At 35.9% G+C, this 26319-nt stretch overlaps 1 protein-coding gene across 2 annotated transcripts in view; it reads left to right on the top strand.

The window, feature by feature from the left end:
- Positions 1 to 26319, top strand: part of LOC123864230 (ATP-binding cassette sub-family C member 4) — a 46687-nt gene that overhangs the window by 17166 nt on the left and 3202 nt on the right. The window contains exons 2-22 of one of the 2 annotated variants that reach the window (XM_045904517.1): positions 13732 to 13866; positions 14817 to 15021; positions 15376 to 15601; positions 15956 to 16053; positions 17139 to 17336; positions 18978 to 19104; positions 19852 to 20004; positions 20299 to 20489; positions 20596 to 20760; positions 20839 to 20976; positions 21061 to 21228; positions 21696 to 21842; positions 21919 to 22142; positions 22470 to 22600; positions 22995 to 23204; positions 23289 to 23519; positions 23611 to 23717; positions 24108 to 24231; positions 24633 to 24803; positions 25298 to 25425; positions 26061 to 26183. In XM_045904517.1, coding sequence (XP_045760473.1) covers positions 13732 to 13866; positions 14817 to 15021; positions 15376 to 15601; positions 15956 to 16053; positions 17139 to 17336; positions 18978 to 19104; positions 19852 to 20004; positions 20299 to 20489; positions 20596 to 20760; positions 20839 to 20976; positions 21061 to 21228; positions 21696 to 21842; positions 21919 to 22142; positions 22470 to 22600; positions 22995 to 23204; positions 23289 to 23519; positions 23611 to 23717; positions 24108 to 24231; positions 24633 to 24803; positions 25298 to 25425; positions 26061 to 26183 — 3400 coding nt within the window. Of the gene's footprint in view, positions 1 to 13731; positions 13867 to 14816; positions 15022 to 15375; positions 15602 to 15955; positions 16054 to 17138; positions 17337 to 18295; positions 18423 to 18977; positions 19105 to 19851; positions 20005 to 20298; positions 20490 to 20595; positions 20761 to 20838; positions 20977 to 21060; positions 21229 to 21695; positions 21843 to 21918; positions 22143 to 22469; positions 22601 to 22994; positions 23205 to 23288; positions 23520 to 23610; positions 23718 to 24107; positions 24232 to 24632; positions 24804 to 25297; positions 25426 to 26060; positions 26184 to 26319 lie in introns of both variants that reach the window. The other variant, XM_045904516.1, reaches the window with a different exon arrangement.

Below are 26319 nucleotides of genomic sequence, written 5' to 3'. Positions count from 1 at the left end.
CGAGTGGGATATCAAATGAAAGAAGAAAAAATGCTGAGTTCATAAAATATAAATACATATGTTAAAATATACCGAACGACAGAAAAACAATTTTAGTACATCTATCGCTATGTGTCGGCAGTTCGCGGGCAGTAGTCGAGTTCTAGTGCTGTTAATCTTGTTCATTTGAATCATTCGAAACGAATGGCTCAGAACCTATCAAAATTTTTTGTACGAGAAATATTATAATGCATATTATTATGGTTAAGTATTATGCTAAATTGTAGATTATAATAATGTAAATAGAGTGCCCTTTTGGTGTATGTATGTACTTACATAATATGTACCTACTTACATTTATTTATACTAAGAGCGCTACAGAACACAAAGGCCTAGAATCTGTGCGAATGGGAAGTACTAATCAAGGCGACGAGGGTCTCGTTAACATGCATTAAGTATACATTCTCGTACTTGTCAGAGCTTAGTCACACTGCACGTAACATTGACTTATACGTGTTACAACCAATTACTAAATACCGACCCGTACTGCGGGATATCTTACATCTTAAATGAATTTGGCGCATGCACGCTATCGTATTTAACGTTTGCGGAAAATCTCAATGGAATATTACCTATCTACAGTCATAGTCTACAGTTTACCATAAAAGCAACTTCGGTCGTTTATCACTACTCAATTATAAATGCAAAAGTGTAGATAAGTCGTAGATGTAGATGTGTCGGTTGGCAGGCAAGCGCTTGACCAGTGACCACAATCACACCCGATGGAAAGTGATGATGTGGCCTAAGATGGTCCGACGAGTTTACCTAGTCTTGTTTTAAAAAACACTTGGATTTTAATTGGTAGGAAATACAGATCGCGGAAGAGTATTCCAAACTTTAGCCATGCGCGTGAGGAATGATGACGCAAAACGTTTCGTGCGTATAGATGGAATGTCGACGCCTGAGGTCTTGCGTTTCGGTGGTAAAATGGTAAAGGGGTGACAAGATCGAAAAGTTCCTGTGCACACTCTCCGAAATATATCCAATAAAATACCGGATAGTTTCGAAGTTTCGCCAGCAAAGGACAGTCTTCGCGTATGAGTCTCCTAACTCGACGATCACCGGCATCCAGAACCGCTATAGTTACTAGACTCTACAGGTGACTGCAGTGCCTACTCACATTTAATCACACCGCAACGGAGCAACGGATTGACGGATTGGCATAATATTTGCACGGTTAATGACCTGGAAAGTGACATAGGCTACATTTTATCTCGGGAAAACCATCAATTCATGTGGGAAAGCATGCCATTTTTCACCCCGTGCCAGTGTTCTTCAATCACGCAACAACAGATCAACGAATTCACCAGGTTTGTCGCATGAATACCTTAATTAAAAACCTGGAGAGCGACATAGATGAATTTTTATCCCGCAAAATAAAAAGTTCCTATGGGATATTTACAAATTCTGAATTTATAGGGACGCGTCGTTTAAGTCGCGTCATTTAGTAATTATTTCTACATTTCCACTTCCCCCTCTACAGCGCACAGCCGATTCATTCATTAGCTTCATATAGTGATCACATCTGTTAGAAGTAAAATTTAAATTTGAAGCCTAATGTTACCCGTACTCACTGAAATAGTACTGTGTCTGATATGGTGTATATGCCCGCTCTCTCTCTTCTCTTGTCGGTGATCTCAGTAGCATATCAAGTTGTTGTAAATTATAAAATATTATTTAATTATTAAATCAATGATATAAAGTTATAGTGTACATTTTATTACTCGATTAAATCAATAACATCCCTTGAAAAAAACTTATACTTTTGAAAGAAACCTCTACGGATTCAATAACAGATAACAGCTGTTCATTTAAGTTTCCATGTGTCGGTAATCTGATAAGCAAGGTCTTCTGTGTTTGATTCATTAAAGACCGGCTACTTACTACCAATTTGACTGTATGAAATATTCGTTGTTGAGTTGATTGCGGATGTTAGAATTAGTTGCGCCAATGAACTAGATTTGACACATTAAAGACACAACAAAGAGTCGTTCAGTTCCAATGAATGTTACAGGCTCCAGAATCTTCTTTTCAACAAGGGCTGCGGATGCAGTAATGTCTAGAGTTCAATCATTGTTGTAGTACTCGTATGTGCAGTCTGCGTGTTATGCGGCGCTGTTTCCATTTGAACTTAATCGGTTATTATTTCCTTACGTTCGATCAGACGTTGGATAGAAATATTCTCTTTGAATACGAAAGAATAATGTATGCGTGTGCACACACGCACACACACACACGCTGCACGCACATTCTTATGTTTTGACTTACTGACATAAATTGTAAATTTTTAAGAGTAATTGGCGATATTTGTGTAATTAGCTTTTAATGAAATTTATTACAATTTCGCTGTAGATTTTCATGTAATAAATATAAAACAATAAAAGAAAAATTTCGTCATATCTATCTGTTTATAGATACAACTTAATATCCCCTCTTTTAATTATTACGGTACATTATCGCCATATTCATGATTCAACCCATCGCTGCGCCCGCCGCGCCGGCTCACTACGGATCACGGAGTTTCTCTTAGAATAAGAATGGTTTCGGCGACAGACGAAGTTGCGAGCATCATTTAGTAATTAAGTACCTAATATAGTTAGTTATTCAGTGCCATGATTCACAAAGTTAAATATTCTGTGACGCCCGTTATCACGGGGAGGGTTATGCCTCCTTATTCACCTAAACTTAGCAAGCATTTAATCAACATGCACGACGCACGTGAATTAAATCCGCACGTTTGTCTTATAATATGCATTACGTGTTACATGTAAATTAGTTTGTAGCGTCAATCTTGAGCTTTGGAAACTTTCTTACAACATTATAACTTTCGCCGATTTGATCTATTTATTCAGGTAATTATATTGTTTGCTAGGAGTATATCCTGAATATATTTTCTTCTCTTTTATATCTCTTACCTCAATAGTATAAAGCAAAGTCGCAATCCGCTTTCTTCCCACACTTGGCCACCGTAACTGTTCCCATTCTGAGAATAAGCCCCTGTTTGTCTAAGTATTTGCTAATTACTTCTTCAGTGAAGTTTTCACCATCATTTAGAACATGTTTGAGAAAGGAATATTATGTATTTATATTATAATTTATCTAAGTTATGTATGTAAACAGCCTTAGTATTTCTTTTAAGATGTACCTTACCTGATTAAACCTTCGTTTGCGAGTCGCATTCGACGGACTCACACTTGTTTACCATGCATAACCCTAAAATACCTACCCGTTCAGCGTTTAAGCATGTGTATTTTATTATACGTGTATTTTATTTCCTTCACGCAGATTCACAGAAAGATTGCTTTGGTAGGTACTGGTACCTACTTAGAATTGACGCAATTATATGTATAAATCTACGTATACTAAGAATATAGAAGCTTGATACTTTATTTGCTAGAAAGAGCAGTCGTTTTGTATTTCCAAGTATCTATTTTGCATAAATTTTAATAAAAAATCTATTCCACATCATGTTATTTTAGGTTATATTTTTATATCTTCTTCGTTGCTTTATAACAGCCTTGCCTTGTATAAACAAGTTTCTCTAACAGTTTCATAACATCCTTTTGCTTCATGGCAAACTATTACACCTGCAGGACTACTTCGACCACCCGTATCTACGAGATTTTTTTTCAGGAATATGTAAACTGTGTAACAAACTTCCTTTAGCGATGTACCCATTGGATTTGCACATGGGGTTATTCAAGTGGCGGATCAATAATTTCTTGAAAAGTCAGCAACGCGTTGGCAGTTCCTCTGGTGCGGCAAATGTGCATGGGTGCTTAACATCAGACGACCCACCTGTTCGTATGCACGCTATTTTTTATGAAGAAAACTTTTTCTTATTTTGCGTAGGTTCAGCATGAATTTTGGAGAAAAGTGGGAACTCTTTGATTTTCCGGGATAAAAACGACTATATACCTAATAATATATTATCCCCCGATTGCTAGCTATCTATGTACGAAATTTCGTCAAAATCAGTGAAACGGATGGGCCGTAAAAAACTAAGACAGACACACACTTTTGAATTTATAATATTAGTATGGAAGTATAGATTTCATACAGCTTCCAAGGCAGTGAGAATCTTAGTAGGTATAGTAACTACCTTCAGATATTATCGTCAAGCCCAACTTTTGGAAAGATTAAAAAACTATCTGGATCTTAACATAAGAGTATCCCAATATTCCTTATAGGTATACCTACCCCAGATTCTTAGTTAGAAAAATGCAGTAAGCATGCTAAGTGCATTACGAAAGAAAGTTAAAGATTTAATTGAGATGTCTAATAAAGGCCACGTAAAGTAAAGACTATAGCGACAAAACCATAATCAATAATACTGGTAATTAGACAGATTGTGCAAAGATTCGTGTCTGAATAAAATAGGGACAAGGCAAAGAAACGAATGCTCGTGACGCTATACTTAGCTCTACCGAGTATAGACTGAGTCGCGTTGTTTGAACAGCGAAAACTTCATCGTAAAACTGAACTCATTCAACTTAAACTTAAAAAGGATCATTAAACTTAAAAAGGATTGAAATTTTTGGTAGGGTCAATGGGCTTTTAATTGCTATAAGTTTAACTCGATAAAAAGTTACAGTTTTTCAATGCGCGCACCTACTTTCATACAAAAAGTCCCACTCATTGACTGAAATACATTTTACTACCAAAAATCAAAACACTTTAAAAATCAACTAAATGCGTATTTGATGATATTTTATTATTATATTATAGGGTATTATATATTATAGGGTATATATATTATAGGGTAGGGTAGGTATTATATATTATAGGGTATTATAAATGTGTGTCCTTTTTTTAAGTGTTGATTTGCATGCCATCTAAAATTTCGGCCTGGGTCTTCGAACTCTCGGTCCGCAAATGTTACTTGCTTATTGAAAGGTTTTATTTTTATACTTATATTTTGTTCAAATCTCAAATCATAGCTTCGGCTACCGACTTAACAGGGCTCCTCCGTCACTCGTTTCATACAATCGTAGTTCCAATTTCATTTGAATATTAAGCAACCAAAGTCCATGAAATTTTGCAGACATATTCTAGAAACTAATATCTGTGTCTGTGGTGTTTTAGATTTTTCTAAAAATATGTAGTTTTAAAATTACAGGGGCTCAAAGATATGTATGAAATTTTTTAAGACCGCGTAACTTTGAAACCGAATATTTTAACAGAAATCTGGAAAACCATAGACATAGATTTTAGTTTCTAGAATATGTCTGCACAATTTTATGGACTTTGGTTGCTTAATATTCATATGAAATTGGAACTACGATTGTATGAAACGAGTGACGGAGAGAGCCCTCTTAATATCGAATAATATTCGACATTATTCGATATTACTTAGGATATTAAATTGTAGAATTTGTATACGTGTATATTATACGTAAAATTTGAGAAATCACTCGGCATGTTTGCTCTACCAATTTGTGTCAATCAATTTTTGGAAAATTTTCGGTGCTATTGACAAACCAAATGGCATTCTAAGAAAATAGCCACCAAAGGGACTTTAATATTCACAAATCATTTAAATTTTCTGAAAGTTTGATGTAATAAAAACCATATTCTGAAAAATCATGTACGAAAAATATTTTTTATTATAAAGATTAGATATAATCTCATGAATGGTTGGAATCTATTGATGTTCTCTTATTAATACTTTATTAAGATCTTAAGGATCTTAGCAAATTCTAAACGAACCATCTTTATTTTAAACTAGATGATACCCGCGACTTCGTCTGTGAGGATTTGGTCTTTTTTAAAATCCCGTGGGAACGCTGCATTCCTGGATAAAAAGTTGCCTGAATCAAAATCCGTGATGCAAGCTATCTCTGTACCGAAATTCATATAAATCAATAAAAAAAAAATGCTAAAGTATACAGTCTAATTTTTTTTCTTTGGAATAGTATTAGAAATGACTTCATGCATTGCCAGACACAATATGTCGTGGCAACCCCCAGTCAGACGCCCTTTAAGTTTAAAAGTTTAATTAAAATAAAAACCACTGACCGATGAAATTTTATGAAAAAAACCATTAAAAATTATATCTCTCAACTACTAACAAGTGTAAATTAAAAATTTCCAACACCCCCGACAAATCATTTTCTGTATATCTAGGCAACGTCCATCTTGACAGCTTGACATTTGTCAATTGACACTTGAATATTATGAACCTAAGGGTTATCTAACCTTCTTTTCTACAAGAAAACTAGAAAATAGCTGATAACTTTTAAACGGCTTAACCATTTTTTTTCGGATTATAGCTAAGAACACTCTCGATCAAGCCACCTTTCAAACAAAAAAAACTAAATTAAAATCGGTTCATTCGTTTAGGCGCTACGATGCCACAGACAGATACACAGATACACAGATACACAGACACACAGATACACAGATACACAGACACACAGATACACACGTCAAACTTATAACACCCCTCTTTTTGGGTCGGGGGTTAAAAATCGCTGAGCATAGGGGTAATTTGGATTCCCCTTGATACAAGGTATTTAAACTTTTCTTTTAAACGTCACATTATAATATAATACACTGATTTCTCTCTTTATGGCATCAGTAATTTTAATTTGGTAGACGAAAACAAAGTACCTACCTATTATTTAACTCAACAACCGCTGGACAACGTTTATTGGTGATTTTGCATATCATGAAGTCGGTTAAAAATATCAAGAATTATTACGTGGAATTTCTTTTTAATGACGTTCGCCGATGGGGAGTTATGAACATACTGATTCTAATACCGGTTATCACTTCGGTACATATTATAACTACCTATCAACCGGTTAACTGATGCGCTTTCACTCATGCTTTATTTATATCATGCACATTATATTGACCTCAGCTTTTTCTAAATTGATAAGTTACTAGGTGATAACCACAACTTCGTCCACGTGGATTAAGGTTTCTAAAAATCCTGTGGGAACTCGCGGTACTAAAAGGCCTATGTCCATAACCGGGATTCAAGCTCTCTTTATACGAATTATCAACACATCGGTTAAACGCATGGGCCCTGAAAAGCTAGCAGACAGACACACACTTTTGCATTTATAACATAATATTAGTACGTATGGATTAGTATAGGTTATAGTGCCTAAATTTGTATGTGATACTTTTCTACGACGAACTCGTAGACAAAAGAATTATATCTTATGAACAGGCACCTAAGCTAGATAATCATTAAAGCGATGAATAATATTCGTAAGAAGCTTTGTTAAACAAAAAACCTTGTCGAGTAAAATATATAAAAATGGCAAAATTATTCAAATAAACATATCTGCTTCGAGTAGGATCACATTATTATTACATGACGTGCTAAAAAAGGAATCCCAAATTGCAAATTTATTCAAACAACAAGAGAAGGTTTTCTGCGTCGAAAACGATCGCAAGTAAATAAATTTTAATTAGATTGAGTCAGAACGATATCAGAAATATTACTAACGTGGAAGGGAACGTAAGCTGCAGACTAACAAACAAGTGTAAATTAAAAATTTATAACACCCCCGACAAGTGAAGGTTACAGTAACTAGAAAAAAGCTGATAACTTTAAAACGGCTGAACCGATTTTTTTGGATTATAGCTAAGAACACTCTCGATCAAGCCACCCTTTAAACAAAAAAAAACTAAATTAAAATCAGTTCATAAGTTTAGGAGCTACGATGCCACAGACAGATACACAGATACACAGAAACACACACGTCAAACTTATAACACCCCTCTTTTTGGGTCGGGGGTTAATTAGATAGGTCTGTACCTATCAAGAACAACGAAAGTAACTTTATACAGCTACATGAAAAACTGTCACTGAAGATAGAGAAAAAGTATGCATGGAAAATGGAACTGCTTGTAGAAACTTGTAGGTAGATTTCTGATTGACATAGTACGATCAACGTACAATAGGTGGCGCGCAAATTGCATTGCAACGCATGCCGGGCATCAGTTTTTCGATAGCAAAATATATACCTAACGATGCAAGATGTAAACAGTTGACGTACTTAGTGCTCATCCCTGGTTACTTTGTTGAAGATATTATGTATAAAAGGTGCGTCGACAATCTATTAACAAAACGTGGGAATTGTGAAGAAATTGCGTGAAATAGTTAAAAATTACAATAATCTACGATAAAAGAATACAGAGAAATCAAACTTCTAATTATTATACTTACGTGAAGGTTTTAATTCTTCTTCCTTATGCTCAAATCCTCAATTTTCTCCAATGCTTATCCTCAATTTTCTTAATTATTACCAGCTCGTTAATTTAATCATTTAAGCCTTATCTTAATCCTCTTTAATATCTTATCTTACAGGAAAGAAAGATTCGACCCCTATCCATACTTACTCGTAATATTATAAATGCGAAAGTATGTCTGTCAGTCTGCTACCTTTTCACGACCCAACTGTTAAACCGATTTTGACGAAATTTGGTACAGGGTTAGCTTATGTCCCGGGGACGGACATAGGCTATTTTTTATCCCTTAAAATAAAATAGTTCCCACAGGATTCCCAAAAACCCATCCGTTTCACCGATTTGTATGAAATTCGGTACCGAGGTAGCTTGCGTCCCTGTTATAGACATAGGCAACCCGGAAAATCAAACAGTTCCCACGAGATCTTTAAAAACCTAAATCCATGCGAACGAAGTCGCGGGCATCCTCTCATCTAATAATAAAGAAGTATGAAATGAAATGCCACTTTACTTAACTACTTTATTTAACACCACAAATACAATTGAAAGGCTAGGTTAAGGAAATGTTTAACGAATAACTTAGTTTATTTATGTCTTATGAACGATTGTTTCAAGGAATATTTATTCATTCAATAATAAGTATTCAATTAATGTTAATTGAATAATTAATTACAAAGTTCTATTGCTTTACCTATAATTATAACTTTACCTATGTGGCCTATAAGACTTCCTATAAAAAGACCTTTACGTGAAAAATTAGGCATTGTACTAAGTCAAAACATTCACCGCAGTTAATAGCCTAGCTAGCAGTTGATTCGTACAGTAATAAGATAAGGCTGACTATAAGTTTTATTGTAAAATATTCAATCAATTAATATATTATTTTAAAAGTATTACCATTTTAAAAAATACAGATTTTATGTATTTGGTGATGCTATTTAACAACGGTACATAAAATCCATACGTATGAAGTGTTTGTAAATCTTCTATAGATTTTAATACAAAATAATCTATATTATATCGATTGTAAAAATCTAACGTAGCTAAATGCGTATCATAAATTAGAAGCATGAACATAATATAAGTAATTTATTCAGATTAATATGGCCCGAGAACCAGAGAAAGAAAAAATAAAAAATTTTGAGGGAGAGCTTGATAAAAACAATTTTTTAAGGTAAGTAAGTATCCCACCAAAAACATTTCATGTAAAAATGTAGCCAAGACTCACAAGTTCATAATGTTTTCACTGTTAAAAAGTTATGAGATCTCTAGTAGAGCCAAGCCCCTAGCTGAGCTTAGATTTGTGCTGGCCATGGGACCTATCCCAAGTCCAAAGTAATATATAGCTCTTAAATGTTCTTGACTGTATCAAATTTATAACAATAAATAACAAATCACTCTACTTACAAGCTCTGATTCTACAAACCCTATATCTTGGTAAAAAAAGGACGGCTTGGCCGTTTAATGTTCGTAAAACTATTACATGACATAACATATTTTAAGGCCTTAAGGAATAGTTTGTTCGACAATTACTAATTTGTATTGTACTTCGTGATGGTCGCAGAAAAAATTCCGGGCTTAGATGTCATTTCAGATAAAAAATCCACGAACTGTAAACGGCCAAGCCGTACTTTTTTTACCAAGATATAGGGTTTGTAGAATCAGAGCTTGTAAGTAGAGTGATTTGTTATTTATTGTTATAAATTTGATACAGTCAAGATATATTACTTTGGACTTGGGATAGGTCCCATGGCCAGCACAAATCTAAGCTCAGCTAGGGGCTTGGCTCTACTAGAGATCTCATAACTTTTTAACAGTGAAAACATTATGAACTTGTGAGTCTTGGCTACATTTTTACATGAAATGTTTTTGGTGGGATTTCATTTCTTTTTGGCAGGTGCCCTAGATTTTTTTGGATCTATTTTTTGTAGGTACATCATTTTCATGGCCCACTCCCTAATAAATCTGCCAAGGACATCTTATCCTGAAAATATCAGCATTCTAGCGACAGAATTTACAGATTTGCTTTTCTCATAAGAGGCGTAGAGGGGGGAAATTTCCAAAGTCTTAATTTCCCTGTTGTTTGTATGCAATTTATAGTCTACATACCAAATTTCAGTCTTCTAGGACTTCGGGAAGTGCCCTAGAATTACAGACTAGAAGTTTGACTGTCAATAAATCTGAAACTATAAAAGCTAGGCAATTGATACTCAGTGCGTTTAATAAGTCTGCCAAGGACATCTTATCCTGAAAATATCAGCATTCTAGCGACAGAATTTACAAATTTGCTTTTCTCATAAGAGGCGTAGAGGGGGGGAATTTCCAAAGTCTTAATTTTCCTGTAGTTTGTATACAATTTCTAGTCTACATATCAAATTTCAGTCTTCTAGGACTTCGGGAAGTGCCCTAGAATTACAGACTAGAAGTTTGACTGTCAATAAATCTGAAACTATAAAAGCTAGACAATTGATACTCAGTGCGTGTAATAAGTCTGCCAAGGACATCTTATCCTGAAAATATCAGCATTCTAGCGACAGAATTTACAGATTTGCTTTTCTCATAAGAGGCGTAGAGGGGGGCATTTCCAAAGTCTTAATTTTCCTGTAGTTTGTATGCAATTTCTAGTCTACATACCAAATTTCAGTCTTCTAGGACTTCGGGAAGTACCTTAGAGGTTTTGAGTAGAGGTTTTGATGATCATCAGTGAGGGACGAAATCGGCGTATTTTAGGTATCAATAAATCTGTAACCATAAAAGCTAGATATTTGATATTTGGTATATTTGGTAAATTTGCTGAGGACACCTTATACTGAAAATTTCAGCTTTCTAGCGTCATCCAGACCGAAGTTATGACGGGTCGAAAATACGGCGAAACACTTCGAGAAAAAGGTACGTAGCGCCCCGGCCGCCGCGTTTGGCTCGTCTTGGCGGGGGCACTGCCGTGCCCCCTGATCTAACTGCAATAAAACCGCGGTTCGTGTGCGAGTTCGAGTTTTTTTTTTTTCATTTTAATATACTTAGTCTCAGAATATTAGATGAACAAAGTTTCAGGAATATCATGTTGTTTTTGGAAAAAAATCTACAATTAGTTATTAATATAGAGTAGTATTTACTACATTTAAACTGCACTGTTTAATGTCAAGTATGAGTGCATTGTTAGGCCATAAACTTCACAGTTCCATAAAAGATTTGGTAAAGAAAAGGTAATTTTGGTAAAGAAGTGGTGAAACGATCTACAGAACCAGCAGACATGCATACTAGCAGACAGGTCTATTTGGCCATACTCAGCAAGTAAGCTTCTAGAAAATTCAACGGGCTATTGAGTCAATAAGAATTTATTCAATCCACTACATATTATATCATTATATCACAAACGATTAATTTTAGATGCACTCCGCCAACTGGTTTCTACTTCCATATCATTTTATGCTAAAAATGTAACTTGATTCTAAGAATCATAAGAATGAATAATATTTTTTCTACGTATGTATGTAATAGACAATAAAAAAATGTTACAGCTAAAAATCAATAAATAATCCATTATTTAGTGTTTGGCCTAAGTTGTTGCTATCTCTGTTATGGAAAGTCTTGCACTGTAAAAGTTTTAACTTATGCTATAAGTAAATACGTAGGAATTTTGTCATGGTTTTTTCATTCATTAATATTTGTACGCTCGCTCACAAATTATTTTGGAAAGTACTCACAAAAAAATATATAAAATATCCTGAAAAATAATAAAATGAAATGGATTCCGCTTGTTCGAGGAAGGACCCAAGTAGCCGACTTTAATATAATTAAAAATCGGTTATTTAAAAATGTTTTAGTGTGTTAGTATAATCACGTTTCATCTAAATATTTATTTGAGTTGATTAAGTGTAATTAGGTGGATTGAGGATAGGGTTAGATAGGCCAATCATACTCTAAACTGCCAATCAAACCGCTGTAGATAATTGAATTAAAATATTTTTTGAAAATAACGTTACTTATATGAAACTATATCAACCGTCATGGCTTTCGACGGGTGCAATTTACTAATGAATAAAATGAGAAGTTTATTCATTAGTAAATTGCACCCGAGATGATTGAGATGATTATACAATCAAACAAAAAAACTAAATTAAAATCGGTTCATTCGTTTAGGCGCTACGAGGCCACAGACAGATACACAGATACACAGATACACACGTCAAACTTATAACACCCCTCTTTTTGGGTCGGGGGTTAAAAACACCATTCAAACCGACTTTTCCGGTCGAACCGTTCTCAAGTGATGATCCGTCATATTATTACATAATATATATGCGGCAATTGATTTATTTTTAATATAGATAGATATATAATATAATAGATCACAGTTATTTAAATATTTAAATAAGTTAAATAAATAATTTATTTAAATATTTATCTTATTGAAAAAAAACCGGTTACGTGTTACGTGCGAGTCGAACTCGCACACGAAAAGTTCCATTCCATCGTACAAGATATTTTAAAACTTGCATGTATATATGCAGCATTGCATTCTTTTGTGATGTAATCACACATTCACAGTTTTCGGATTTATTTCCTTTACTTGCGTGCTATAAGACCTAACTACTTGCCGAATTTCATGATTCTAGGTCAGCAAGGTTTTCTTGAGAGACACGACAGACAGACGACAAAGTGATCCTATAAGGGTTCCTTTTTCCTTTTGAGGACCCTAAAAAGTTGGCAACTCTAATTGAGGCATGTTCCATTTGACATGCATTATCTAGGTACACGACCGTTCTGGGTTAGATACATGCGTATGAATACTTGTCTACATTTTAATATCCGCGCAATTAGTCGTAACCCGGGTGGGTCAGACACATGAGTGGGCTGCCTTCACCTAACTTCACACACTGTACACCAGTGATGCCCAGCAAGCGTATCCGTTAACAATGTCACCCATGCAATTATACTATTCATCTTCCAATAGAACCTCTTCAGTCTTGACATGACCGTCCTAGTGACTTATAAACTCAAGATAATTTATTCATCTTGATTCATCTTATAATCATTACATATCTACTACATAGCTGCATGGTTAATAGGCATACGTAGATACTTACCTTCTTTACATACTTAATTCATATAGGTCTTAATAGCCTAGTGGATAAGACGAAGTGGATTCAATCCCGGACACGCACCGCTAACTTTTCGGAGTAATGTGCGTTTTTAACCCCCGACCCAAAAAGAGGGGTGTTATAAGTTGGACGTGTGTATCTGTGTATCTGTCTGTGGCATCGTAGCTCCTAAACTAATGGGCCGATTTAATTTAATTTTTTTGTTTGTAAGGTAGCTAGATCAAGAGTGTTCTTAGCTATAATTCAAAAATATCGGTGCAGCCGTTTGAAAGTTATCAGCTCTTTTCTAGTTACTGTAACGTTCACTTGTCGGGGGTGTTATAAATTATTAATTTACACTTGTTATAATGATTAATTTTACTAACATTTCATAATTTGTTTACAGGAAATGGCTGGAGGAAATAGCTTTAGCGAACAAGCAGAGTCGTAAGCCATCGCTACTCCGTGCTATGATTAAGACGTTCTGGCTAAGCTATGCACCTTCCGGCATCATATTCTTCGTACAAGCCCTCGTCCTCAAGTGAGTCAATAAATTAATTAATTATTTATTATCAAACTAGAGGATGCCCGCGGCTTCACCCGGATTTTGGTTTTTTTTTTTAATCCCGTAGGGACTCTTTGATTTTCAGGGATAAGAAGTAGCCTATGTCCTTCCCCGGAATGTATCCCAAGTCTGTACCAAATTTCGTTAAAATCAGTTCAACGGTTAGGCCGTGAAAACGTAGCAGACAGACAGACGCGGGCATCCTCTAGTTAAAAATAAACATCTGACTGACGCTAGAGATAAATCATATTGCGCAAATATACGTGCCGCGGAGTCAATGCCGAGTTGCCTTCGGGGGATTGACCCTGAGTTTTGCACGTTATACATTACAGGTTTGAAAAATACTAAATCACTAAAACTACAAGTACTAAATAAGGCAAAATAGTTACTGGTATTGGATTCTTCTAAAGTTATGCCTCTTTTGAAAAAATTGATGCTGCACCTTCGAAACTTTTAACTTTTTCTAACGTGTACCTATAATATAGGTACGTAGTATTCCAGACGTACCTACCTCGATAAATAATAATTAGTTCTAGTATGGATTGTTCAATAGAGTTTAAGATCATTCCATCACCCTTCAGCCCTTTGCCGGCTCACTACTGAGCACGGGTCTCTTATAAGAATTAAAATGGTTTGCCCATTATCCATCCCACCGCACCGGTCAAGTGCGGATTGACAGACTTCACACACCATTGAGAACATTATGGTGAACTCTAAGACATGCATGTTTCCTCACGATGTTTTCCTTCACCGTTAAAGCAAGTTATGCCTATTTAGTTGCTTAAAATGTACATAGCTCCAAATAGTTAGAAACCCGTACACGGGATCGAACTCCCGACCCCCCAACTGAGATCGACGATGTCTTGAGTACTAGACTAGTGGCTAGGCTATCACCGATACTTAAATAATTTCAATTATATTTTTAGACCGTTCCAGCCAGTGGCGTTGAGTATACTGCTATCGTATTGGGAGCCCGGTTCCAGCATGACGTACGAGCAGGCGGTGTATTGCGCCGCTACCGTGATCCTGATGTCTTTGCTGATAGCATTCCTCAACCATCACGGGACTTATTCCACCCAGCAGTTTGGCATGAAAGTCCGTATTGCAGCGTGTTCACTAATCTACAGAAAGGTTAGTAATTTTTATTAGAATTAAACTACTTTAGTCAGGATACCAGATCACACTAATATTATAAAGGCGAAAGTTTGTATGTGTGTGAGTGTGTGTGTGTGTGCGTGTGTATGTTTGTTACTCCTTCACGCAAAAACTACTGGACGGATTTGGCTGAAATTCGGAATGGAGATAGATAATATCCTGGATTAGCACATAGGCTACTTTTTATCCCGAAAAACCAAACAGTTCCCACGGGATTTCGGAAAACCTAAATCCACGTGGACGAAGTCGCGGGCGTCAGCTAGTTTATAATAAAATCTATAGTAAATAGGTACTTACAGTCCTGTTCAAAACTGTCTTTCTTTATTTTAGGTAATGCGGATGAGCTCTGGTGCCTTAGCTCAAACAACTGCCGGCCAAGTAGTCAATCTCCTATCCAACGACGTGAATCGGTTCGACTACGCGTTTATCTTCACGCACTTCATCTGGCTGCTGCCTCTACAAGTTGTACTTGTCTGCTACCTCATCTACACCAAAATCGGTTACGCCGCCATCATAGGAGTCGTTGGCATAGTTCTGCAAACTATTCCTGTTCAATGTAAGTTACATTTTTCAATCTTTTATAATCTTTGCAATATTCGCAAAGCTTGGGCACTGGCAATTTATGTGATGAAAGTACTGACACCTGAGTGAAACTTTTCAAGATAAGCAAATCTCCCGACTCCCAAAATGCATGGAAATGTAAATTAATCTTTTTCCAACCCTTTCCCGTCCATACTAAATGACCAATTTACGCTAGAACTGCACAAATCGCCAATGAAACCTAAATCAAGCTAGGCAGTGTGAGATTGTCACATGATTCGCCACTCGCCAGAGCCCAAGAAACTATCTCCATTTCGAAATTTTCTTAGGCCTAGTGTGAATTTTCATTTTTTGTGTTATGTATTTACAGCTTACATGAGTAAACTGTCTGCAAGGTTGCGCATGAAAACGGCGTGTAAAACGGACGAGCGTGTTCGCATTATGGACGAAATTATTACTGGAATGCAGGTATAATATAAAATTATATTTGTATAAAATTTTACATAAGCAGCAATAAACTGGATGAAAGCTATCGAAACTTCACTGAAATTATACCGCTTTGATCGAAATCACGAACTTTGTACTCATTTTAGAACAGATTAATGCAATTTTGCTTTAAAATGAGCTCAAGTCTGTATTCAGTGATCGAAATCATGAACTTTGTGTAGAGGCATGCAGCCTCTTTTAAGACCGGCAGCTGCGAAGAAAGCAACACACTTTGCAGCTGTCACTTAGAGAACACAATTTGAATTCGGAGCGATTCAAAATATCTTGCTGGCCTGTACGAACCCCGGGCAGGGCATTCAACCAATTCACTTCAGATCATCAAGACCGAAACACCTCGGTCTAGCATCAAGCTCCGGACCTCGTTTTTCTACCACAGTTTTAATTGTAATCAAAGCACATATTCTGGTGACCGCCGAGAAGAACACGCAAGCATATGGGCTACATATTCTGGTGTTATATGTAGCCCATAATATGTACTCAATTTCAGTACAGTTTTAGGCCGTTTCGCTTAAAAATGAGTTCAGATGCATTGTATTGGGCCCAAAACGTTTACATTAGAGAAAAAAAAGTATTTAGATCCGAAGTGTAAGCACACCGTTTTATTAACCAGCTCCTAATTTTATTTTTTAACATTACTAACACTTACCTATTTGATTCCTATTATGTTCCGTGTTCAGTAATGAGCCGGCGATGGATTGATAACGATGATGATGATAATATAAATACTTATATATGTCTAACAAATTATTATAATTTTTATTTGACTGTTATCTATCATATCATACGCTACTATGATGTTTTTCCACGAACTGTCCATAAAAAGGTTCACTCATGTATGTAGTACTTAGATATGTGAGTTATCTTATTCCACCTTCTAAATGCTTCAACAGATTTGAATGTATCATGAATGGGATATCGTTATAATTCTTACATCATCCCGAGTGATACATGGCTATTAGTTTTTTGAAACAAATTTGAAAAATTTTAGGTACTTTTCAGTTGTTTTAGGTAGGGCACACGTGTTATTTTTTTTAAAATTATTACAGGTTATAAAAATGTATGCCTGGGAAAAGCCATTTGAAAAAGTGGTGGCTATGGCTCGCAAGAACGAAATTGACTGTATCACATCTGCTTCATACCTCAGAGGAGTCTACTTAAGCTTCATGGTTTTCACGGAACGATTGTCTCTTTACATTACTCTTTTATCCTACTCGTTATTTGGATACCAAGTTACTGCTGATATTGTAAGTACCTACTGACCTAATCTTTAAATAGTAATTTATGAATTTGAAATTTCAAATTTTTTGATTTTCCCCCCTTTTTTAATTGAACAAAAAATAATTTGCAATTTTTTCTATTCCAATGATGTTGGGCTACAATTATATACAACAATAATCGACTGTGACAGACGGACGGACAGACAGACGGACGGATCAAGTCGATAAGAGTGCAATTTTTACCAACTTGGAACGGAACCCTAAATACCAGGATAACACTAACTTATTTACCACGATTTTCAATTACATTAATGATAATGTTATATTTAGTCAAAAGCTGAAACACCTGGATTGCCTAGAGATTCTTTAAAACGTATTCTGATAGGTCTTAGTGTAAAACTTTAACTTTCCTTTGGTGTGATTTCGATATGCACAATATTCAAGGGGCGACCTAAAAATCTACATTAAATCCGAGTGATCAAAATCCTCAAGCACATCCTACCTACTTTAGTCTATAGACAAAAGATTCATTGGACAAAGTTCGAAGGCTTATATTTATTTTTGAGGCAGGATTGTCTAGAAAGCCGTCTCCAAACTCCGGTCTGCAGCCAAAACCGGCGGAAAATGCCTGATATCTGGCTCGCCATGTTTTATTATTACTACATTATATTAATAATTTAGGACAATAATATTTAAAATATGAAATGTTTCTAGATTGATCTTGGCACTTTGAACTTGAAGAATTAGTGTGGCTTTTAGGTTAAAAGGTTTGGAGATCCTTGCCTAGACAAACCTAAGTTTGACGGTGTACATATCTGCTTTTGACTATGAAACATTTTATTCGATACGTAGATACTGCTTATTTTCAGAAAATAAATAATTGCTGGAAAACGAAAAATCATACCTATTATTGTGATTTCTTACCGCGTCAATAAACTAAATAAACTTGTGCAGATTCCGTGAAAGCTAAAGCTAATTCATTCCAGGTGTTTCCCTTGGCGCAATTCTTCAACACACTCCAAGGAACACTATCCATAATAATGTCAAATGCCGTATCATTTTTGGCAGAGGCACTGATATCTATCCAAAGACTCGAAGCGTTCATGCTAATGGGTATGTGAGACCTTTGTGTCTCAACGCATGCCGCATCTACTGTGTATGCATGATACGTTTAAATGTTATACCTAGATATATCTATCTACATATTATATTTGCCAACGAGTTCTTATTAATTGCATCAAATGTAGTCAAGTGTCTTTGACGACGGACTGCATTTGGACTGCAAAATTGCAGTTGGATTGGGATGTAGTTTTATTTCAGTCTACGCAACTGCACCGCAGTTAACCACAGCGTGCAGTTTACACTGAAAACCCGTACTATAACACTACTCGCCGAAACGCAGTCGGTTGATAGTCGCAATGCAGTTGTGTCAACTGCAATAAAACTACATCCCAACTGCAATTTTACAGTCAGTTTGCAGTTTAAACGTAGTCTGTCTGAACAGACCCTTATGTGTTAACAAAAGTATACTTAACTAGATGTTGACTAACTAGAGCATGGCCAGTTACATGTAACGTTAACCATATTGATAAACTTCTTAGATGTGATGGGATGAATACGCGTCATACAGTTTAGTAATGAATAAGTAGGTAACGTCAATTTTCGCAGGCATTCCCGTTGGCACAAATGTTCAATATTCTTCAGGCTTCAGTAGCTATCCTAGTGCCATCGGCTCTATCAATGATGATGGAGTCTTATACTACTGTGCTACGGTTACAAGATTTTCTCACTATGGGTACGATTTTAAATATTTCAGTGTGTGAGTGGCTCTTGTGAAACGTCAGAAGTGTGAAAAATTCATCATTATGGAATGTGAAAAATGTAGCTCCACGTATTTTCACGATATTCGTTAACAAATTCTTAGTTTGTGTGTGTGAAACGCTTATGCTTATACTAACAAATAGTTGAATTGGTATGGGGAAAATGCTCTAGCTAACAATTAGAACGCAAGAACAGCTTAGGTATTTGGTACCTAACTATTTCTATCGGAATGGTATAGGATATCCGGGTAGCGTATGAAATGAAGCGGTAATAGCCTAGTGGTTGGTTAGTGGTCGGCCTTCTATTCTATTCGGTCGGAGGTTCGATCCTGGGCCCGCACTTCTAACTTTTCAGAGTTATGTGCGTTTGAAGCAATTAAATATCACTTGCTTTAACGACGAAAGAAAACATCGTGAAGATCCGGTTCACCGTAATTTTCTCAAAGGTGTGTGAAGTCTGGCAAGGTCCTCAGTAGTGGGCCGGCGATGGGTTGCTCATGATGATGATGATGACGATTTAAAATTAATTCATTAATTAATGTAAAATATTGGTTTTATAAATTCTATCCAAACGCACAGTCTTTTGCACTAAGTATAAGATAATATTGATAATTTTTTGGGCCAATAGATACTTATCTAATAAAAATATAAGCACTATACCATGTTTTAATTTCATAATTTATACCTGATTGCAATTAATTTATACTATGATATATCAATAGATGAAAGAGAAGACCTACGTGGGGTAGCAGACGTTGATATCGCTAAATTGGTTCAAAGCGTTAAAAACAAAAAAATTAAGAACCTTGGTGAACAAGACCTTTGCCCTAATACTTTCAAAAAGATTGAAGAAGAAGAAGGAATTTGTAACCCAGGTAAGGTAATCTTTAGAAAATTCTAAAAATAATATAAACAATATATCTTAACCTACTTAGATTAGGCTAGATTAACTAGTAATAAGTTTCATTGCAAGGTATATTAGATTAAAAGTTGACTGTTCGATTTTCCGGGACAAAAGTAGCCTATGCTCCGAGATTTAAGCTATAGACCGTATCTGTGTCTATACTGATTTTCATCAAAATCGGTAAATCGGATGGGCCGTGAAAAGCTCAAAGTCAAACAAAAAATGAAATATTTATTAAACAAAAGCGATGTCATCTTCTTTTCAGGATTCGACTGCAATGAAAAGGGGTTAATGACACCAGTCCAACACGTTGCTGTAAGCTCCGACGTCGGTATACTAATACAAAACGTTTGGGCCAACTGGACAGGGGATGGGCCAGTTACATTACGTAATATTAACCTCAGTATTCCTAAAGGAAAGTTGTGCGCAATTATTGGCTCAGTCGGTTCTGGAAAGGTATGCTTACACTAAATTGCTTAAAATACAGAAAGATATTAATCTAATTCTGGACAAAATTATTCTGGCGTCTGATTTATTTAACAAAAAATGTTTTATTTTACAGAGTTCCATATTACACCTCTTGTTAAACGAGTTACGCGCGATAAGTGGAAAAATCCAGCTGTCGGGGCCACTGTCTTACGCTTGTCAGGAGCCATGGCTATTCGTCGCTACTGTTCGACAAAACATTCTCTTTGGATTGCCATATAATCCGAAAAAATATAAAGAGGTGCTTAAACTCTCCAAAACATTACATCTGTTTGTTTTAATATGTTCAAGACAAGAAAATAAATTTGAGTTTTTATAGGTGGTCAGAGTATGCGCGCTACAGAAGGATTTCCAACAGCTCCCTCATGGTGATCAAACGCTCGTAGGAGAAAGAGGTGCTTCGCTATCCGGTGGTCAAAGAGCACGTATAAATCTTGCCAGAGCAGTTTACAGACAAGTTCGTAGTAGAATACAAATGCAATATGTTCCTACTCCTCTTTTCTCTATCCCAGTATATTCAAAAGGTTTTTCTTGATTACAGGCAGACATTTACCTACTGGATGATCCTCTTTCAGCGGTGGACGCTCATGTGGGTCGGCAACTCTTCGACGAGTGCATCACTGGATACCTTCGTCACACCACACGCATCCTAGTTACTCACCAACTCCACTATCTTAAAGCAGCTGACTATATTGTAATAATGAGCAATGTAAGATATAACAAAATTGTATCGCTTAAATCGATGGTTTACGAGTATGTTTATTAAATCAGGGCATTTTTATAATTTAGATGATATGGACTCAGCTTTCATAGAAATGCCGTAGGAACTCTTTAATTTTCCGTGACAAAAGTAGCCTATGTCCGTCTCCAGGATGCAAGCTATCTCTGCACGAAACTGATAATGCCCGCCACTTTGTCGCAGTGGACTTAGGTTTCTTAGAAATTCCGTGGGAACTCTTTGATTTTCCGGGACAAAAAGTAGCCTATTCTGTTCTTGTTATCTCTCTACCAACTTTCATCGAAATGGTTTAAACGCATGGTCGGCCGTAATAGACAGAGAGACAGTCACACTTTCGTATTTATTTTAATTTTTCGTTTTTATTTTTCGTATGTATTTTAAGCTTATCAAGATTGTCTAACAAAATATTCATTGTAATATACTTATATAAATTACAGGGTGCTATAGAAGCAAAAGGGTCATATGAAGAACTCTCAACTTCAGGCAAAGACTTCGCCAAATTATTGTGTTCAGTCCAAGAGAATAATGACCCACATTCAGAAACTGAGAAACCTCTCGCAGTAGCCCGGCGAACATCATCTAGAGTGAGCATTAACTAAATAAATTTATTATTTGCATTTTACTTAGATAGGTACAGAACTAATTTAAACTCTTGTACAGCTCTCGACAACGAGGCGTCCGTCTATCGCAGAATCTATGACAGGCTGTGAAGTTCCTGCTCAAGAGATGGAAGAAGAAGCCAGAGAGTCTGGCTCGATGGGTTGGCATGTATACGGAGCATATTTGCGAGCTGGTGGAAAACCAGCAAGATTGCTTTTTATGTTCCTTTTACTTGTTATCGGTCAATTATCGGCCACGCTATGCGACTATTGGGTTACTTTTTGGTGAGTTTTCATTCAAATCTTGCTATCTAACTTGATATTTAAGTAAATTTTTATAAACTTTGCTAGCTTAAGCCCGCGATTTCGTCCGCTTGGATTACAAAACTTTTAAACCCCTATTAATTTACTGCCTTAGAGGTTGAATTTTCAAAATCCTTTCTTAGCGAATATCTACGTCATAAATCATAATAGTTATAAGCATGCCAAATTTCAGCCCGATCCGTCTAGTCCAGTAGTTTGAGCTGTTCGTTGATAGATCAGTCAGTCAGTCAGCTTTTCCTTGCATATATTTATTTAGATTTGAATTCAAAATTATTGCTGAAATTACAGGACAAATGAAGTCACACGTATGAAGGAAAGAGAAGCTAACCATACGGTTAAAGAATACGAAAGAGTAGGACCACCTGTGAACACAACATTCTCTTTATCCAGCTACTTCTCTGGAATCGAATTGCAATCTGGTATGAAATATAGAATAATACAAAATTAAATTAAATTGTCTTGGTTTATAAGCACACGTTACCAATTTTAACAGTAAAAAATTTAAAGTTAATAACTCCAATATATTTTTCTGAAATTCATTTTAAGTACTTAAGTAGTTTTAATAACGGTAGAAGCACAGTGGAAAAGAATTTGTGTGGGATACTTACTCGTACCTGCATGTAAGGATAGGAAATTTAGATTTTTTTTTGTTAAGAATTTGTGTAAACTAAGACAACTGATTTGAATCGACTAACCAACTTTTTACATCTTGTATCACCTAAATTGAGCTAAGTAGTACGTAACTATTTATCCAAAGATACATCTCTACATGCCTATCTCAAATGGTTTTACTTATTTCGAATATTTTTTCAGATTTAGACATCGATGCTTTCATAGGACCTCTCAACACATCTCAATATCTATATGGATATACAGCGTTGATTATCTGTTGTATTTTCTTTATTACGGCTCGTGCGTTCATGTATTTCAAAGTCTGTATGACTGCCTCAAGGAATCTCCACAACGACATGTTCCACTCTATGCTTCAGGGTGTTATGCGTTTCTTCGATAGCAACTCTTCAGGTACCTACAAATTACAAATATTCCGTTTAAAAACTTGTAAATTTAAAGAATATCATATTTAATTGCAATTTTATACGATTTCAGGTCGCATTTTGAATCGTTTCTCAAAAGATGTTGGTGCTCTGGACGAGTTATTACCAAGGTTTCTCCTCGAATGCATCCAAATATACCTCGTGATGTTCAGTATATTAGCGCTTAATGCTGCTGCGTTAGTTTGGACTTTGTTACCGACGACCATAATTCTACTTTTGTTCTACGTTATTCTACAAATTTATTTGAAATCTGCGCAGTCGATTAAACGTTTGGAAGGAACCAGTAAGTAAAATTCTATTAAGTATGGATTGACTGAGACGGTTTGTGGGGTAAGGAGCGGCTTGTTAATTTTTTTTTTTTTGATAATTTGCAGCAAGAAGTCCTGTATTTTCTCATATGTCAGCAACATTGAATGGTATTAGCACCATTCGATCGTCTGGAGCGCAACAACGACTAATTCAGGAATTCGATCGATTTCAGGTACACATTTACTTCCATTCCGTTATTTGAAATATGTACTCTGTTGTTCGATATTTAAGGCTTGCTTTTAATTTAAGGAACAGGTAGCTTCACTTATCTGTACTTAAAATCGAATCTGCAACGGATATTTCAATTATTATTAGCACTGAATAGATAACTTTCTTTTCCACGATAACATAAACCTTAAGTAATCTTCGCGGGTTCCTACTCCTCATTTCTGATAGTACAGGGATACTTCACAAAAAACCGCCATAAAGTATATTTTATCTGCAAATTGTGCGGGTGCCAATATTTTGAGTTGAAGAGAAAAATTAAATTGCACGAGTCTACATAGATATTTAATGTTACATACCTATATGACTTGTTTTAAAGAAAATATAAACGTTTTAGGACATTCACACTTCAACCTGGAGCAGCTACTTGGCTAGCGGTGTGACGCTTGGTTTCTGGCTTGACTTCATCTGCGTGTTGTACTTGACCATAGTCATCGTTGCTTTCCTCGTGATTGACAGTAGTAAGTATTTATACTTACTCCATCATCATTATCATGATCAACCAATCAATCAATACAGAGCACAGGTCTCCATCACGCTTCAACTTGTAAAAGTCTAATTGAATGAAACAGTGCAGGTGGGCAGATTTCGCACACTATTTCAGAAAATTATCGAGAGCTCTCAGACATGCAGGTTTCCTGACGATGTTTTTATTGAAATGCTTCAAAGTTCAAACCTACCTTTAGCTTTACCTTACCTACCAATACTGCCTAGAATCTCATCTATATCATTTTCCAGTAACTACACAAACTATTCGAAGCGGCTGTTAAAATTCAGCCGCTTCGAAGATGGTCCCATACTAACAAACGGATAGAAAATTGAAAACACTACTAACATATAGGTACCATCTTTTTTAATTCAGAAACAATATTCTCTGGAAACGTGGGGCTGGCGATATCGCAAACTCTCATCTTAACGGGGATGCTGCAGTTCGGCGTCCGACAGACCGCGGAAGTGATCTCGCAGATGACCAGCGTGGAGCGCATCCTGCAATACACACACATTGAGAGAGAACCTCAGTGGGAAAAAGGAAGTAAGATGTCTTGTTATAACATATACTAGCTGATACCCATGACATCATTCGCGTGGATTTAGGTTCCAAAAATCCCGTGAAAACTTTAATTTTACAAATTCCTGAAAAGCCGGAAAAGCATTGGCGTTTCTTCTGGTGCTGCAAATAGAATAAGAATAGATAAGAAATATTTTTACTCAATTAAACTGTTACAAGTAGATACTACATTTTAGTAGTCTAATGCATCTAGGTATCTACCAATATTCGGTTCGGAATACCTTTCCTACCGAGAATAACCAGCAAGAAACTAGATGGTTGCCCTTTTCAAAGATTTGATACCTATATTATTAATTATACCGTGTAAAAAAGTAAACGTTCATGGGCAGTGGTAATCACTTAATGAGTAAACTGTACAATAGGTGACCTTATAATAATATAATTATATAAGTAGGTACCTACCGAACTCGAAAGATTTTGTCGCTTTCATCATGAATCTATATTATGTTCTATTTCAGGTAAAGAAACCCCTAAAGGTTGGCCTTGGTGCGGCCGCGTCGAGTTTCGCAATTGTTATATGAAGTACACTCTCGAAGATTTGCCTGTACTGAAGAATCTAAATTTGGTTATTGAAAGTGGGTGGAAGGTTAGTTCCCTGCAAAGGTTGAAATATATAACAAGAAATTCGCAAAACAATTGAGTAATTGAGCTTTTTAAAGGTCATTTCAGCTTTGAACCCTAGAAAAATTGTTGAAAACTTTAAAATTGTATTTGAAACTAGCTGATCCGCCCCGGAATTTCTAGGAATCTTTTTTACCGCGGCCGGTCTACTTATGTCATACATCGCACCATAACGAAAACTTACCTACTCAGTCTAAATCTCAAGTTTGTAGACCCAGAACGTAAGTTGTACGTTGACATAAATCAGTCAGTTTGTTTTTTTATATGTATGGATATTAAAATACTAGCTTTTGCCCGCGACTTTGTCCGCGGTACATTATGTTATTTATCGCTTTGTTACTTCTAGATCTCTATCTAGATTTGAATAATTCTTTCACCATTAGAAAGCTACTCTTAGCTTTGTAATGGTGAAAGAATTATTCAAATCGGTTTAGTAGATAGTTTTACAGTTTAAATTACAAAAAAAAATCTTTTTATTAATATTTATTGTAGTAGGTACCTACCTTTAGATATAAAAAGAACAAAGTGATATGATGAAGTATTCACTCACATAGCGCTTTTTTGCGCGTTTTGATTGAGTGATTTTGTTTACCTATCCAGGTTGGAATAGTAGGAAGAACGGGTGCTGGAAAATCGTCACTCATATCTTCACTGTTCCGCCTCGCCATAGTGGAAGGTGAAATCCTCATCGATGACGTCGACACTTCTCAGCTCGCGCTTCAGGTTGGTAACAATAAAATTTGCCTTTGTAGTTTGTGCAAACTGTAGCCGTTTCTGTCTAAAGGACTTGAACGCAACTTTGCTTATTATTAACCCCGACCCAAAAAGAGGGGTGTTATAATTTTGATGCGTGTATGTG

This window comes from Maniola jurtina, chromosome 4 (assembly GCF_905333055.1).
Source record: "Maniola jurtina chromosome 4, ilManJurt1.1, whole genome shotgun sequence".
Lineage (NCBI taxonomy): Eukaryota > Metazoa > Arthropoda > Insecta > Lepidoptera > Nymphalidae > Maniola > Maniola jurtina.
Note: the sequence above shows the minus strand (reverse complement) of the source record. Positions and strands in the feature narration are given on the sequence as shown.